The following is a 15,288-nucleotide window of genomic DNA, read 5'->3' as shown; positions in this document are numbered from 1 at the left end:
TTAGTGTTTACGGATTTATGCTCGCTTAAGCAGAAAACAAATACTACGTACATACATATGTGGGTATACCGTGTACGATACCCCGACTCCGAAACTCAGCTGTCTGGCCGACTGCTTGTGCGTGCAATATTTCATTAAAGTATTGCGAGAATATAAAATACAACTTTTTCGTCCACGAAAATTATTCTGCCATTAATGCACATTGTGCAAAAGTTAAAAATAATGGAAGCTGAATGGCCAAGTGTAAGTGACAGACTGCAGGACCATTGCCGTAATTCGTCTGTATAATGGGTCAAAGTTTATGTGGGTTACTGAGTGCCATTGTGGCTGCTGCCGGATAACAATGGGTGAAAGCCAAACCACACGAGATGCGAGCGGAGAGATGCAAGATGCTCGCTCACTGCCAGGCCAGAGAGCAGCGTGTCACCTGTCAGGTGCAATTGGAACTGATATACAAATGTTTTCCACAAGGCATTGAGCGACTTCATTTGTATCGCCAAATGGCCATGTGGTCTGTCAGTCAGTTCGATTGATGAGCGCGTGCTAACGCGATCGTTTGAGTAGCGCATCTGGAGCTTTCACAACACAGCGAGCGAGCACAGCAACTCATCAATGTCAATAATAATTATGCGGCACTTGTTGCATGCTGAGACTTACCGTTACGTGAAACATCGAGCTCCACCAGATTTTCAAAGTTTTGTATGTCCGGCGGCAGGCGTCCGATTTCATTGTCACTCAGGCCCAGTTTTCTCAGGCGATTCAATCGGAAGAAATTCTGCAAGAGTGAGAGAGAGAGAGAGAGATGGAGAATGAGAAACAAAATGAATAGCTGGTTAAGACAACGGCACGACACAATGCAGCTAAAGCCTTTCTCTAGTCTCTTGGCAAACAAAGGCCGCAATCGTTAGGACGTGTTTCTGTTCATCTTCGAGTTCGTTTTCGTGGTCATAAATTTCAAAGAGTTTGTCATTTGTAAACGCCGTGACCCATCCGGCGGGTCCAGCAGCCCGAGCTGCTAGAAGTTGCCTATGCTGTTGCTATCTTTTCGTTCGACATGTCGCCAACAATTCATTTATGAAAATCACGATTTTCCGGGCTCCCCATCAATTTTGACGTTCGATTTACAATAAATTATTTTGGCGCTCCTCGTACTTTCCCAAAGTGAAGGGTCGCGACCGATCACAGCCATAAACATTCGGCTGACCTTCTAGCGATGTGGAGCACACACACACCCATCCACACACAGCACAGTCATCTCTCAGCACTTGGAAAAGAAAGCAGCGCCCCCAAGTGGCTGGCTGAGTCAGTGAGTCATAGACCTCAAGGTTAACAGCCGCACCGGGCGGCGTTGCTGCTTTCATTGTGCCAGCGATTTTAATCGGCCATTGTTGGGTCACTCCTCTTACTTCTGCCCCCAAAAAGAACCTACCACACCACAGACAGCAGCACTCGCACTCGCAGTCGCATTCGCATTCGCGAGTCGCGACAATAACAATAATGAAAATAATTCATAGTTGTACTCGTAAAATTTATTAACTTTTTCGCTCGTCTCAAAATACTTCTGGCACTGACAAGTACTGTATGAGTGTGTCGCTGTTGGGGCCGTGACTCGATAAAGTTGATGACCCAGTTCAACGTGCCAGAAAGGTGTAAAAAAAAAGCCCTCACTAACTGTCAACTTGCGCGAAAGCTGAACAGTTTTACTCACGCCTCAGAATAAGAATAATAAATGTGAAGCGAGTGGAGTGTCACTCTGTTCTATGTGCGGTTTTAGCAACAAAGCAAATGATTTATATGCAAACATCAATGGATATATTTTTCTATAAAATTTGTGCGAATATTTACACTAAAAAAATTGAAAATAATGAATAAATTTATTCAGTATTTAGTATTTCCTATGCTATTAGATCAATTCTATTTTCTATTTCGTTAAATCAAAATTTAAATAAAATAAACTGCTTGAATTGAATTGTATTCATACCCAAACCATAAGCCAACATGCGCAAATATATTTACATCAAAACATATTGAACAAAGCATAAATATTTATCACTTGAAACTAAATTTTAATTTTTAATATCACATTTAATAAATATGTATGAATGAATAAATGCTTAGGCTTCATTATCAAAAATACAGATAAAATATATGTATCTAATATAATGAAAGAAGAGAAAGAGAAAATAGAGCTATTAAAAATATGCAATTGCAGTTAAAAATATACATATAATAAATAATAAATTAGTATTCTAATGAATAGGCAAAGCCGTTGCTATCTAAAATAATAATAATGATTTTTTTGTAATAAATATTTAATAAAATGTATAAGGACCGATTCAAAATATGAAATTAAATTTAAAAATAAATAAATCATAAGCAAATAGACCGAATCCAGGCATAAAACGGACATTTGTGAAACGTTGTGCTATTTATGAAGTTTCATCATTATGAATTTACCCAAACGACCCGCACAAAGAAAAAACACACAAGTAAATGCATTTTTTATTTTTTTTTGCTGGTCAGTTTCGCTAAAGGCAAAGTACTTTGACTCTCCCCAATGGCATACGTTTTCCTGTTTCATTTTTTTTTTTTTTTTTTTTGTCTTTTTGCAAGCGGGCACCTACACTGTCCCAGTTTCTGTTTCCTATTTATAAAAAACGAAAGGCCTTTCAACAAATCATGCGTCAGAAAGTTGTATCTGTCAGGGACAAAAGCTAACGACGAGCGAAAAATACAGGAAGACAAAACAAAACGAGAGACACAAAAAAACAAAAAAAAAAAAAAAAAAAAAAGAAAAAAAGAACAAAAATACAGTCATGCAAATTGCATATGAAATAGGTATGAGCTCGTAGACAACAGAGCGGTGCAATAGCCGACAATGCAAAAAATAAAAGCAAAATGCACCCAAAGGAGGACAAGACGTGATGACAATAAAAACGAATGCGAATTGCAAACTTTTAGCCAAGTGCTGCCAGCCCACAAAGACCCACGCCTCCGCCGGCCACCCTCCGCCCACCGCCCGCATAACCAAAGCCCACAGAGTCCACAGCCCACGGCCCACGGCCCAGCAGCAGCAGCAGCAGCAGCTTGTTGTATCTATGCGAGTCGCTCTTTTGCATGACCATAAATTACAAGCCGGCCGGCCGGCATTGCTACGTGCCACACGTACGTTGCACGAGCATTACCAGTTATGCCAAGGTACTCGCACTACTCATACACACAGACAAAAACAACACACACACACACATAGATCCACTCACTCACTCACTCACTCGCGACTCACGACAAGCATTCACTCAGTCAGCCAACACACTTTTACTATTGTATCTAGTTGGAGCAGGCGCCCAGCAATCGCCAGCCAGCAGCTGGCTGAATAGGTTGTGTGTTGGCCAGGCCAACAAGTTGCCCCAGCTCGCATAGGTTGCAACTCGGCAAAACGTGGCACGCATATGACGTAGGCCCATGACGTCGCCCAGCCAGCTACTGAGGCTGCACTCGATGCCTACAAAGTAGTTACGAGCATGGCATTAAATTACATGCATTTAATCCACAAAGCATTCATACGCAAAGTTGACAAAACAATTAGTTTGGTTTAGTTTGAAATCACATTTTGAAGCCATTTCGCAACAGCCCGACAGCAATTTGAATAGCTTTACATGCGGATGAAAGGCTGGCTAATACATTATTTAGTTTAATTATATGCCGTATGACGTGTGTGAAGTGCGAGATGTGCTTGATGAGCTGGACTTCAATTTATACTACGACAACGTTTACAAAATGTATGTCAAATCTATTTTTGTTTAATTTCTGTTAGCAGCAACAAATTTTAGTAAAAAAATAATAATTGATTATCTGTCTACAAAGGGTATATTTAAGTTTGCTATTCTGAACCAGAGCATTCAAACATATTTTCGAACCAGCGCTCAGTGCGCTGAACCATGACATGAATGTAAATACCCACAACACAATACAATAAATACAATGCAAAACAGAACAATACAAGAAACGCAGATACTAAATACCCGTACATACATACATTCACACACACTGCACATCCATGCAGTGCGCTTGGTTGATTTCGAGTAATTTTATAATGTATCTGCAAGTGTAATCAGCAGAATGTATCTCGCTGCTTGTACACATATGGACAAACACACACACATACATACACACACAGAGATGCGTACACACACATCCGTTGCGTTGGTTGGTGGTGTGCATGTTGCAAATGACTGGGCGAGCAGCAAATGCCAAAACAGCGCAGCTCACAGCACACCACAATCACACACATCAGCAACGGAAAACGAGTTCTAGATACGATTCGCTCATATCTTGCGGGACGCATCTACTAAATGCGAAAACCAGCTGAGCTAGAACAGAGCAGAGCTGCGAGACGAGTCACACTTGAAATGGAAATGCCGCTGGCTGATGCCACTAAACTCTGTGTATGCATATGTGTATATTCGCGAGACACGTATGTGTGCTTGCAACTTGGCCAAGCGGCAGCAGTTGCAACATTGCAGACACAGGCACAGATACATGAATACACCAGTTTACGAATCCGTTGTCTGTGAATCCGACTCTGTGTGCCATCCCCAGGCTAGGCCAACTCTGCCTGCTGGCCGAAGCTGTGCGCCTGCTCCATTCTGTACATCTTCATTTTCCTAGGCGAACCGCGCAGACAACGCACCCAAAAGAGCAGCAAATGGCTTCGCCTATTGTTCTTGTTAAAGCTGCTGCAGCCACAAGTTGCAAGTTGCAAATTGCAAGCTGCACGCAGCACGCAGCACGCAGCATTTGTCATTGCGACAGCTCGGTTTGGTTTGCAAGCAACAACTGACAGCCCAAAGTAATTTGTCTATTATATCGTGTATCTGCTTGTTAGTTGTGCAATTTAGATGAAACAAATCGATAAATTTCCCCACTACTAATTTCTCGCTGAGTGTGTTTCGAGTGCAAGCGGTTTGTTGACGTCAGTTAGTGGATTATTGTTTAAATGCACTCAGCAAATAGAAACGGCTACAAATATTTCCAAGGTATGCGCTCGACTAGCAGATATCTTCAAATTAACAAGGGCAATATAAATATAAACATTGCTTTGTTCGATACAAAAACAAACAACTTGTATTATCGATCAATCAAATTTGCGACAAAGCTACAAGATAAGAAAATCATTGAGACATAAAACCATTTGCTATGGGAGGGTAAGGCCGCATTTATATATACATATATATATATATCGAATATGTATACATAAATTTAAGAAAAGATACGATTAAGAACTAAACTATTTATGTATAGCATATACCGTTATAAATATAATACGAGCACACCTCAAACTAGAGAAGAAAAAATTTTAAATATAAAGAACTATTTCTAAATGGAAAAGATTTTATTGCTATCAATAAAAAATAAAGCTTGAGATCGCCGAATCGTAAATAAATGTTTACAAAAAGCTTTAAAAACAAGTAAGAAAGCTCTATTCGAGACTACTCGACTACGAGATCCCCTGAACCCGTGGAGTAATAGCTATTTCAATAATTTTTCGCGTCTTTCAGCTTACACAAGAAACACGCACACACACACACACACACACACGAACGCACGCACGCACACACAGGCATACATACACACACATACATACACACAAACACACACACACACACACACACAAACACACACATACACAAACAATTACATACATATACACACACAAGCATAAACACGCATGGGCTGCAGTGTGTGCTTACTATGAGAACTTAACTTGTTTAATAACTTTTTTTATGGACGTACGATCTTCATGAAACTTTTAGATTATGATTATAACATGAATATGCATGTAATTGCCAAAGCACAAGTCTCTAGTATTTGAAATACGCTTTTTACAAAAGTGAGGGTGAGGGGGTGAATTTAAGGGTGGGGGTAAATTTTAACAAAAACCGAAATTGTATAAATTGCATATAAGCATACATTAAAAATTTGGAGACTCTAGCAATAAAGGTGTAGAAGATATAATTTTATAGCTGGTTTTCGATAAGGGTTTTTATCGATAAAAAAAGATCGGGATAAGTTATCAATTTTTAATGATAAACTTGATATGCGCGCTGTAATTACGAACATTTTAAAAAAAATTTGAAGTCTCTAGCTCTTATATCTTCTGAAATCGACGCGTTCATACATACGGACAGACGGACAGACGGACGGACGGACAGACGGACAGACGGACAGACAGACGGACAGGGCCAAATCAACTCAGCTCGTCGCCCTGATCAAGAATATATATACTTTGTGGGGTCTGCCACGCCTCCTTCTGCCTGTTACATACATTTCAACAAAACCATTATACCCTGATTTCCCATTGAAAATGGGTTCAGGGTATAAAAATAATACGAATAAAATAAATAAATACTTCATATACTTAATATTTAAAAGTAATTGAAGCTCAATTTTAAATATAAAAAATTAATAATTATCAAGATAAATAAAAAAAATAAATCGGAAATTAATATAAATTATTTTGAACAAATTATTGAAAATTATATAAATTATTGTAAATTATATATACTATAAACTATAAACATTTTAGTAATTTAATTCATTAATATTTTACATATTGGGAACGATCAAATAAGCCCTATATGGTGCATTTATATTTATAGGGTATAACATTTAATTGAAATAGCTTGAGAACATTTATTGTATGTCTGTTTATGGAACCGGTTTTGAGCGACTCGACAGCTCTAAAGAATTTATATAAGCAGCCGTTGAGTGCGCTGCTAGTAAAAATAAATAAAAAGCAAGCTAACTGTGACCCATTGCAAAAGCCAAATAGATAAAATCCACTTCGAATTTCGGCCACAACATAAAGCAGAACTATCGGCCACTATGAGACACTATCAATCGGGCCAGCTTATAGCTAAGTTTCAGTTGCTTGTGGGCTTAGCTAGACTTGTAGAGATAGAGACAGAGACAGAGGCCAGAGTACGACGCCATTTTAAATGATATTTAGTTGTTGTTTTCATGGCTGCGCTGCTGCTAAATGATGTCATTGCCGACGCTTTGGTATTGTGTTCCAATAGCCAGACAAACAGACAAACAGCCGGTTAAGTTCTCTCAGAAACAAAAACAAAAACACAAAAAAAAAAAAAAAATAACGCACCTGCAATAACAACGGCGCGACGTTTCGAATTGCAAAAGACAAGCAGCCAAAACGGGAAGGCGCTCAGGTTTTTGTAGGTTTTTGTACCTGGAGACCAGACCCCAAGGCAGCGGCAGGCGATAAGACCCGATTACTTGATATCTTATCGGCGGGCGTGACTAATTGGCAGTCAACGAAAAGAGCACTGAATGGGGGCGACGTAATGGGGGTACGCCCCAGCGAGGTGGACAACCCAATTCTATACTCAAGTGAAAATGTTAAAAATTTCAATGAAAGTCACTTGAGGTAGGTTCCGCCCGCAAGCCACAAATGAAATTCCGCCAATTGCAAAACCCACAGAACATTTCGCATTCAAATGCCACTTAAAGCGACACTTGACACATACGAAATAATTGCCTATAATAACTCGTGAGAGCAATTAATTATGTACATTTTACTCGCTCTCAGACTTTTGTTACTAAAATAATTACATTTTAATTGTAATTAGATATAATTATTATAATAATTAATAAAATTTGTTATAGCTACCATGAGGGCAAAGTTAGCAAGTACAAGTTTATATGGCATGTAATTCCAGCCAGTCTTAAAGATAGCAGCTAACGATCATTAAATGGATTTGCTAACTTTAACTCCAAAGCCAAAACCACAAATACTTTTATATATGTAGGTAGTAGTATGTAAGTAGTATAAAATAAAATTTTAAAAATATTTAAATATTGCTCAACTGCTCATCAGACAAGTTTATTTGAACTGTAATTCCAACAGTTTTTCACAAGTCTTCAAATTGACTGGAATTTTCTACTATCGAAAGATAACAATGGCAAAAGCGATAGCTGCTATCTATGATGCTTTCGTATATTCAATGAATTTGCTAAATTTAGCGCTGATGTGAAAGGCCAAAAACCCAACAATTGAAAATATTTTTATTTTTAGACTCATTCACGAAAGTGAAATGAGTATATTGGTTTTGTGCAATGTCCGTCTTGCTGTCCGTCCGTCTGTCCGTCTGTCCGTCTGTCCGTATGAACGCAATCTATTTCGGCGCTATTGAAGCTAGAGACTTGAAATTTGGAACACATACTCGTGTATATCTCCGATTTATAAAGTGTTAAAATTTTCCCGATCCGCCTACTAGGGGCGTGGCAAATCGGAAAATGCATTTTCCGATATACCAGAAATCATGTTTGTTGAAGAGCTAGAAAGCTGAAATTTGGTATGTAGTTCCGCGCCGACCACCCAAGATCACAAGCTATGGCGGATATATCTCCGCCCATTAGGGGCGTGGCAAATCGGACAAAACTGTATCTCCTAAAGTTATAAACTTAGAATGCTGAAATTTTGCACGTAAGCTAATGTTTTAATTCTATGAAGATGGGTGAAAAAATTATATATCTACGCCCACTAGGGGCGTGGCAAATCGGACCTGAAGATATAGTGATTTTTCGAATTCTGCTATATTTTAGGCACTATTGATGCTAGAGATCTGAAATTTGGTATATATACGCGGGTTGATCAGCCAAGTCCAACGAGCTATGGTAGATATATGTCCGCCTATAGGGGGCGTGGCAAACCGCAAAAGTTTATATCTCCTACAGTTTAAGAGCTAGAAGCTTCAAATTTGGATAGTTAAGTTACTGGTGGCCTCCTCTATCGATGCCCCAAAAATAATTTTTAAGCCTCTTTAGGGGCGTGGCATATCGAAAAATACCCTGTAATTTTCACATTTTTTGAGCGTAAGAATTCAAATTTTGCATTTAGGTAACCGGTTGCTCGTTCTAAGAACTGGCTAAAATTGAGGAGTCGACGGCCACTAGGGGCGTGGCAATCGGCATTTACAGTGCCCGAATTGCGACATTTATATGCGTCAGTCATCTATTTATGTATATGTACACATAAGTAGGCTTATAGGCATTGATAGCACGGAAGGAAACATTTTTATAAAATTAATAAAATATAAAAAAGCTAAAATAACAAAAATTTGCAATTTACAAAAAATTGTTTTCAGCGGGATTTGAACTCGCACCCAACCCAAACAGCATGTTTGTCAAAATAGCTAAAATAAAGATCGCCGGCGCTTCAGCCTACAGCACCACCGCGTCGTCTCGATCAATAGTAGTTAAAATGAAATCACATTATTGTTATGACGCCACATAGCAAAGAAAAGCCAGAGTGGTGGCTGGAAATTCAAAAACAATGCAAAGACAAATCAATCGCAACGGGATTCTTAGAATATGCTAGAGCACGCATTTATGTGTACATACATACACACATACAAATGAGCGCGTGTATAAGGCTGGAATGCTTGATGCTATGCGCGCAGGCAAACATATATAATTATATATACATATGTATGTATTTGCGTATATGTATTTGAGGGCTATTTAAGAAGAACAAATTTAAACTTATAAAATTATTCGACTAAGAAAATGAAAAGTATTAAGTGCCATTCAGTCAAGCTCGCAATTTCCCAATAAAATATCTATTTTATAAAAAACGAAATATGTATGAAAAAAAAAAAATAATAATAACATAGTAGAGGTTCGAACCTCCCCTACTCTAACATTACTTGCGTCGCCCTTAGCACCCGCGCCACTGCTCTGCTCAAGCAGTCAGTTGCTAAAATAGAATAGCTTAATAAGAGAGCGTCATCAGACAAAACTACAGTAACGGCTAGAAAGTCCAGAAATCAATCGAAATTCTAAGAATGTGAGAAAAGGCGCGCTTCTGTCTGTACGCATAGAATAGACGATGAGTGTGTGCACAAGCATAGGAAAATCGCGCTGATCTGCTGTTAGCTTGAAGCCGGTATCCAATGTATGGATATAAATACATATATAATAAAAATCAAAATTGTATAAATTATATATGTATGTAATTTGAATGCAATAGCTATCGATGATTTTCCAATTTTAATGGCAAAATGCCGTGTTTTTTGCTGCGCACTAGACTTGAAAATTGCACTATATACTCTGGTTGACAGCGTTTGGGCTGTGAATGAGTCTTCTGCAATCGGTATCGCCCGACTGCAACGTTCTTACTTGTTTTATTTGTGTTTTCTTTTCAATCTGTCTAAGCAATTACCAAATTTACTATAGTTGAAGATACAAAAAAGAATTTAAACAAATATTTAAATGCATAGTTGGTCGATTCGAAGAGCTACAGTGCTGAACTGCTCATCTCCAGCTGGCAAAAGCAACAAGCGACGTGAATAGACCTCAAGATTGCGGCAGATTGTCGTCGAGTTAGTGGCAATACAATTGAAGCACAGATTGCTGTCGTTGATGTTGTTTATTGTCGCTATGACAACGCGGAAATTGTCTGCCGCACTCAAAGACCTAAAGGGTTGATGGCCGATCAAAGCTTCTAGTATCATCAGCAGCAGCAGCAGCAACAACAACCAGCAATAGTAGCAACAGCAGCAGAAGCAGCAGCAAACAGCAACAACACCAATAGCACATCCGACGCTGTCAGTTGGTTTGGAATCCAAACGTACTTCCACAGCGCAACGAGAATGAACATAATCATTATGGCTGTCCATTGTTGTCGTTATTGTTGCTGCTCTTGTTGTTGTTGTCGTTGTCATCGGTCAGCAACATGTTGTTGCTACTGCTACCTCTGCTGCGGCTGTTGGAGGTGCTGCCTGCCTGCAACGAGTGGGTCCATTGGTCTAGTAAATGCTGTTGCTCCTCTTGTGCACTTTATTGATGTAAACGAGGAACACAAATTTGCATTAGAAGTTCATTAGTGAGTGCGGCTAACCGCGAAGGAAGCTCTAGAAGATGGAAACTAGAAAACTTTACAATTTCATGACATGCGGCAAACAACTGAATGGAAATTACAGCAAAGTAAGGCGAAGAGCAGAGTAGATGCCGTAGATGAGATACCCTCACAAGAGATTGCGAGAACAAAATTTAACTTTATAATTAGATAGTTCAAATCAATAATAATTAAGTTCAAACTTGCTACGATGAACTGTTTAGTTCAGTCAGTCTAGTGCATATTTATACGAATATTTATTTTTAGGTGTAAGGCAAACATAGTGATGATATATAATATATATGTATATGTATGTGACTGAACTGACCGACAAACAAATGGCGGAAACCTTTTGCATTGCATTGATGTATAAAATTTGAAATAAAGCCGTTATTGCTTAACTATACATAAAACTTCAAATATCATATACAACTTTTAATTCTTTTTTTTTTTTTTCGAGATACCATACCGTGTGTCGAATATTCTTTTCATTTTCTGGTTCAAGCATTTTAACAAATCAATAAAATACGCAACATGATGCAAGATTTTAAAGGTAAACTTTCGATAAGCTTCTGCGTAATTATATAAATATACAATACACATATATAAATTTTAAAGTATGTTTAAATGATTTTTCTTGTTTGTGTTTCCTGTTATATTCAAATGGCTATCGAAATTCAAAAAATGATAAAAACAATTTTTGAGTGGAACGTTTTGCAATTTATTGTAAAACTGTTTAATTTTTTTATTTTTAATTTTTAAATTTGCAACTAGTCAACATCAGCAGGACAATAATATAGATATATATACATACATATGTAGTATATATACACATATAGTACAAGGGAAGCAAGCAAGCAACCCCCAGCCAGCACCCACCACTTGTTGCTATGTCAACGCTTTGTTTTCTGTTTATAGATTGCGCTACTTGTTGTTGTCTATGTTGTTATTTGTTTGATTTGTTTGTTTTTAGTCAGCTGCATATAAAGCGGAAGCGAGGGGAAAGAATAAATAATTTCTGAGCATTCGCATTCGAAATGATTCAACCGCTGATAAGGGACAGAGCAATTATTTGCGCCGATTAATTTCCCTTTGGATTCCGAACTATAATTAAAATTTTCCAATCAAGAACTTAAATGATTAAATTTAACTTAGTTCAACTAAGTAATTTATTTTAATTTAAAACGCTAGAAATCAGAAATGTACGAGTGTTTATTTTACTTGCTCATAATTTGATCTGCTGCATAATCAGCATATGCATGTAACCAATTTAAGCTAAATGTTCTATATATACACATATGGGCATATACATACATACATATATATGTATGTAGTCATCTTCTTGCATGTTGCGTAATTGGCGACTCAATTATGTATGCATGCCGCAGACATTCTTGGCCCAAGTGGAATGAACAGAAATTGTAAAAGAGCCGCGCCCCACTGTGCATCCATATTAATTAAAGACTTCCGTTCGAGCTGAGGCCCACGGACGTCTTTTGTTGTAATCATTGTCTTGGCAGACCTATCTGGAAAGAATGGAGGCGATGCAATGGCCAGCGCACACGATGACGGACAATAAACCTAAAGGGGGTTGGCAAGGGGTTGATGGGCTCTAGGTAGCTAGCAGGACTTCAGCGGTTCGCATTTATATGTGAAAAGATCAACTTCTAAGGGATGCTGCACATTTGCATGCTCATAGGAAAAAAATGAATCCTAGCATTTTAACAGAGTCCATTGACCCAATTTATAATTAGCATAAATCAGTGTTGGGAAAATACAAATTATACTACAAAATTGTAGGATACCGTTTCAATTTGCATTGTAATAATATAAAGAATAATAATAAAATAAATAATTTATGTATAAACTTAATAAGAATAATTGAATAAAATTTCGATTTCCTGAAGGATTAATTTCCAAAGTGCGAACTGTCATACCAAAAAGCAACAGCTGTTACCAAAAACATATAAAGCATACATAGACTCAACTCAGATACACATGCAACAATATTTATACTGACCTTTGGCAAATCCCGTATGTGATTCGCATCTAAAAAGAGTTCCTCGAGGGTTCGCGAGTACCGTAAAATTTCCTCCGGCACTTGGGGCAGTGAACAGTGGCGTTTGTCCACGAATTCCACCTGCCTGTTGCAGCCTTTGAAAATTGGAATGCACTTGAACATGGTTGTTGTTGCTGATGATGACGTCTTTCGTGATGGTTGTTGTTGTCGTTTTATTCGTCGTTGTTGCTCTTGTTGCTGTTGCTGTTGTCTTTGCACAACAACAACATACACTTAAATCGTAGCGTTTGCAGCATCTGTTGCGAACGCACACAAATATACAAACGCGCACACACACACGCACGCACACGGAAACAGATAGAGACAGAGACAGGCACGCGCAGTCTTTGTTGCTGGCCTGGCCCTGCACTATGTTTCTTTATTTTCTTCGTTTGTTGTTGTTGGTGTTGTACTTTTGTTGGCTTTATTTTCCGTTTCACTTTTATCGCACACGTTTCGGCAACATTTTGCGCTTATTTACTGCAAATGAATTAAGCATTTAATACATTTAACTTTGCACTATTTGTGTTCGTCTCTGTATTTGTATTCATATTGTATTTGTATTGGTTACGCGCAACGTAAGAGACAACGCAAAAGAAGAAGAAGCAGCTGAAGCACACGCGTCAAAAATGCCTTGCTTTGCCTTGCTATCGACTGTCCTTGCCTAACAGTTATTGTTGTTGTGACTCCAAAGAGAGACAGAGACAGAACGAGAGAGCGGCAGCGTGTGCGAGCGCGCACAGCGACTTCAGGCCTACCATGAGCTGACTGTGCATATGGATATGTGTGTGAGTGAGAATGAGTGAAAGAGAGTAATAAGCAAAATAATGAATAATAATAAATTCTAATTGGCACTTTTGTCTGCTTCTTGAGGCAGCTACTGCTTTTTTGTTTTTTTTATTGTTGTTTCTTTTTTTTGTTGTTTTCGTCCGGCTTTTTTCTTCTCGCACTTTGGTCACATTTTATCACGTTCGCAAGTTTTCATAGTTGGCAACGCAAAACGAAGCAATCGCAACATTTGTTGCTTCTTCCACTACAAACACTCACTCACACACACATTGACAACGCACACACTCAATAACGAGAAAAAGCGAAGCAACAACAAGTCACAATGACACTTGACTAGTGCGCGGCAGCCGCTTGCGAATAGGCTTAGAATGAGAGAATTGTAAAAGAGGGCCCAAAGCGTAGATGATGAAAAGCAACAACAAAAGAAATAGCGACGCACCAAGCACGCACACACACACACACACATAAACAAACGCACACTCATGCATACAGAAACTCCACTTGGGTCAAAAATTTTATCGAAATAAAGAGAATTATAAACACGGCCAACATCGACACACCCAAACACACACACACTCACATACACATTTGAATTTCCAAAGCCGGGCATACGCACTGAAATGATTGTTAGCTCGTGTTTGGTGCCACTGTGCAGCGTGTTTTGGAATTTACACATACAAACGCGCGTACTCAATTCACACACACATGCCCAAACAGACACTGCGCGCCGCTCAACAACAAAATGCTGGGCTTAGGCAGCAGCTACACAACGCCGACTACAATACAAAACGAGGCAAAGGCGACGCCGCTGCGTTCGGCGCCAGTTTGCACAATTTTTTTCGCACGCTTCATTTTGCCACTTACATTTGCTTCAAGTGCAGTGCGGTTAACAGCAAAATATGAATATTAACTGTACAGAGGCGCAAAAAACAACTCGTTAGCATGCAAGCCCACACATCCACAGGCGCGCACACTATCGTACGCGCGTACACACTCACACAAATGGCGTTTACTTAAAGAAACAAACGTACACAAAAATATTCAATGCGCAACGCCCGCTCACATCAACCGCTCGCGACAAAAACAATTCGGCAACTGTTTGGTGAGACCAGCGTGGTGCAACACAAAAAATAATTTATTTCAATCGAGCAGTGTGGCCGTGACGCGGTCAGAATATATTCGATAACTTCTGTTAAAAAATTTCAAAATTTTTGTTGAGCAGGCTCTCTGTTAATGGGCTGTAATACTGTTAAAGTCGTTCATTTTTATAATGAAGGCTAACAGGTTTGCTGGTAAATTTTTCAATAATAGCAATGTTAATATAATTGAATTTTGGCACGAGCACGAACATTTTTTCTGTATTGACAGGTTAACGCAGATAAGATACTAAGACAGTGAAAACAATGAAGATATGCTCAAAATATAAATTTTGTGGGAATAAATAATGTACATGGTAATATGTATGTAATATATTTGATTAGTCAACATTTAGATTGATTCATACACAAATCAAGCTGGCAAAATT

At 38.5% G+C, this 15,288-nt stretch overlaps 1 protein-coding gene across 18 annotated transcripts in view; it reads right to left on the bottom strand.

Annotated features, from left to right (window-relative positions):
• The window catches only part of LOC6573754 (protein lap4), a 74,669-nt gene extending 59,789 nt beyond the window's left edge, over nucleotides 1–14,880 (bottom strand). For 7 of the 18 annotated variants that reach the window (XM_044007446.1, XM_044007452.1, XM_044007449.1 and 4 more), the window contains exons 1-3: nucleotides 14,628–14,852; nucleotides 12,936–13,454; nucleotides 658–775 (exon numbers count right to left, since the gene is read on the bottom strand). In XM_044007446.1, coding sequence (XP_043863381.1) covers nucleotides 658–775; nucleotides 12,936–13,097 — 280 coding nt within the window. In that variant the 5' untranslated portion in view covers nucleotides 13,098–13,454; nucleotides 14,628–14,852. Of the gene's footprint in view, nucleotides 1–657; nucleotides 776–12,935; nucleotides 13,469–14,627 lie in introns of those variants that run through there. The other 11 variants (XM_044007439.1, XM_044007442.1, XM_044007444.1 and 8 more) reach the window with 6 other exon arrangements.
• Between the last annotated feature and the right edge of the window lie 408 nt (nucleotides 14,881–15,288).

The sequence above is a fragment of the Drosophila mojavensis genome, unplaced genomic scaffold (genome assembly GCF_018153725.1).
Source record: "Drosophila mojavensis isolate 15081-1352.22 unplaced genomic scaffold, ASM1815372v1 contig_16, whole genome shotgun sequence".
In the NCBI taxonomy this organism is placed as follows: Eukaryota; Metazoa; Arthropoda; class Insecta; order Diptera; family Drosophilidae; genus Drosophila; species Drosophila mojavensis.
The sequence above is the reverse complement of the archived record's forward strand: the minus strand, read 5'-3'. Positions and strand labels throughout refer to the sequence as shown.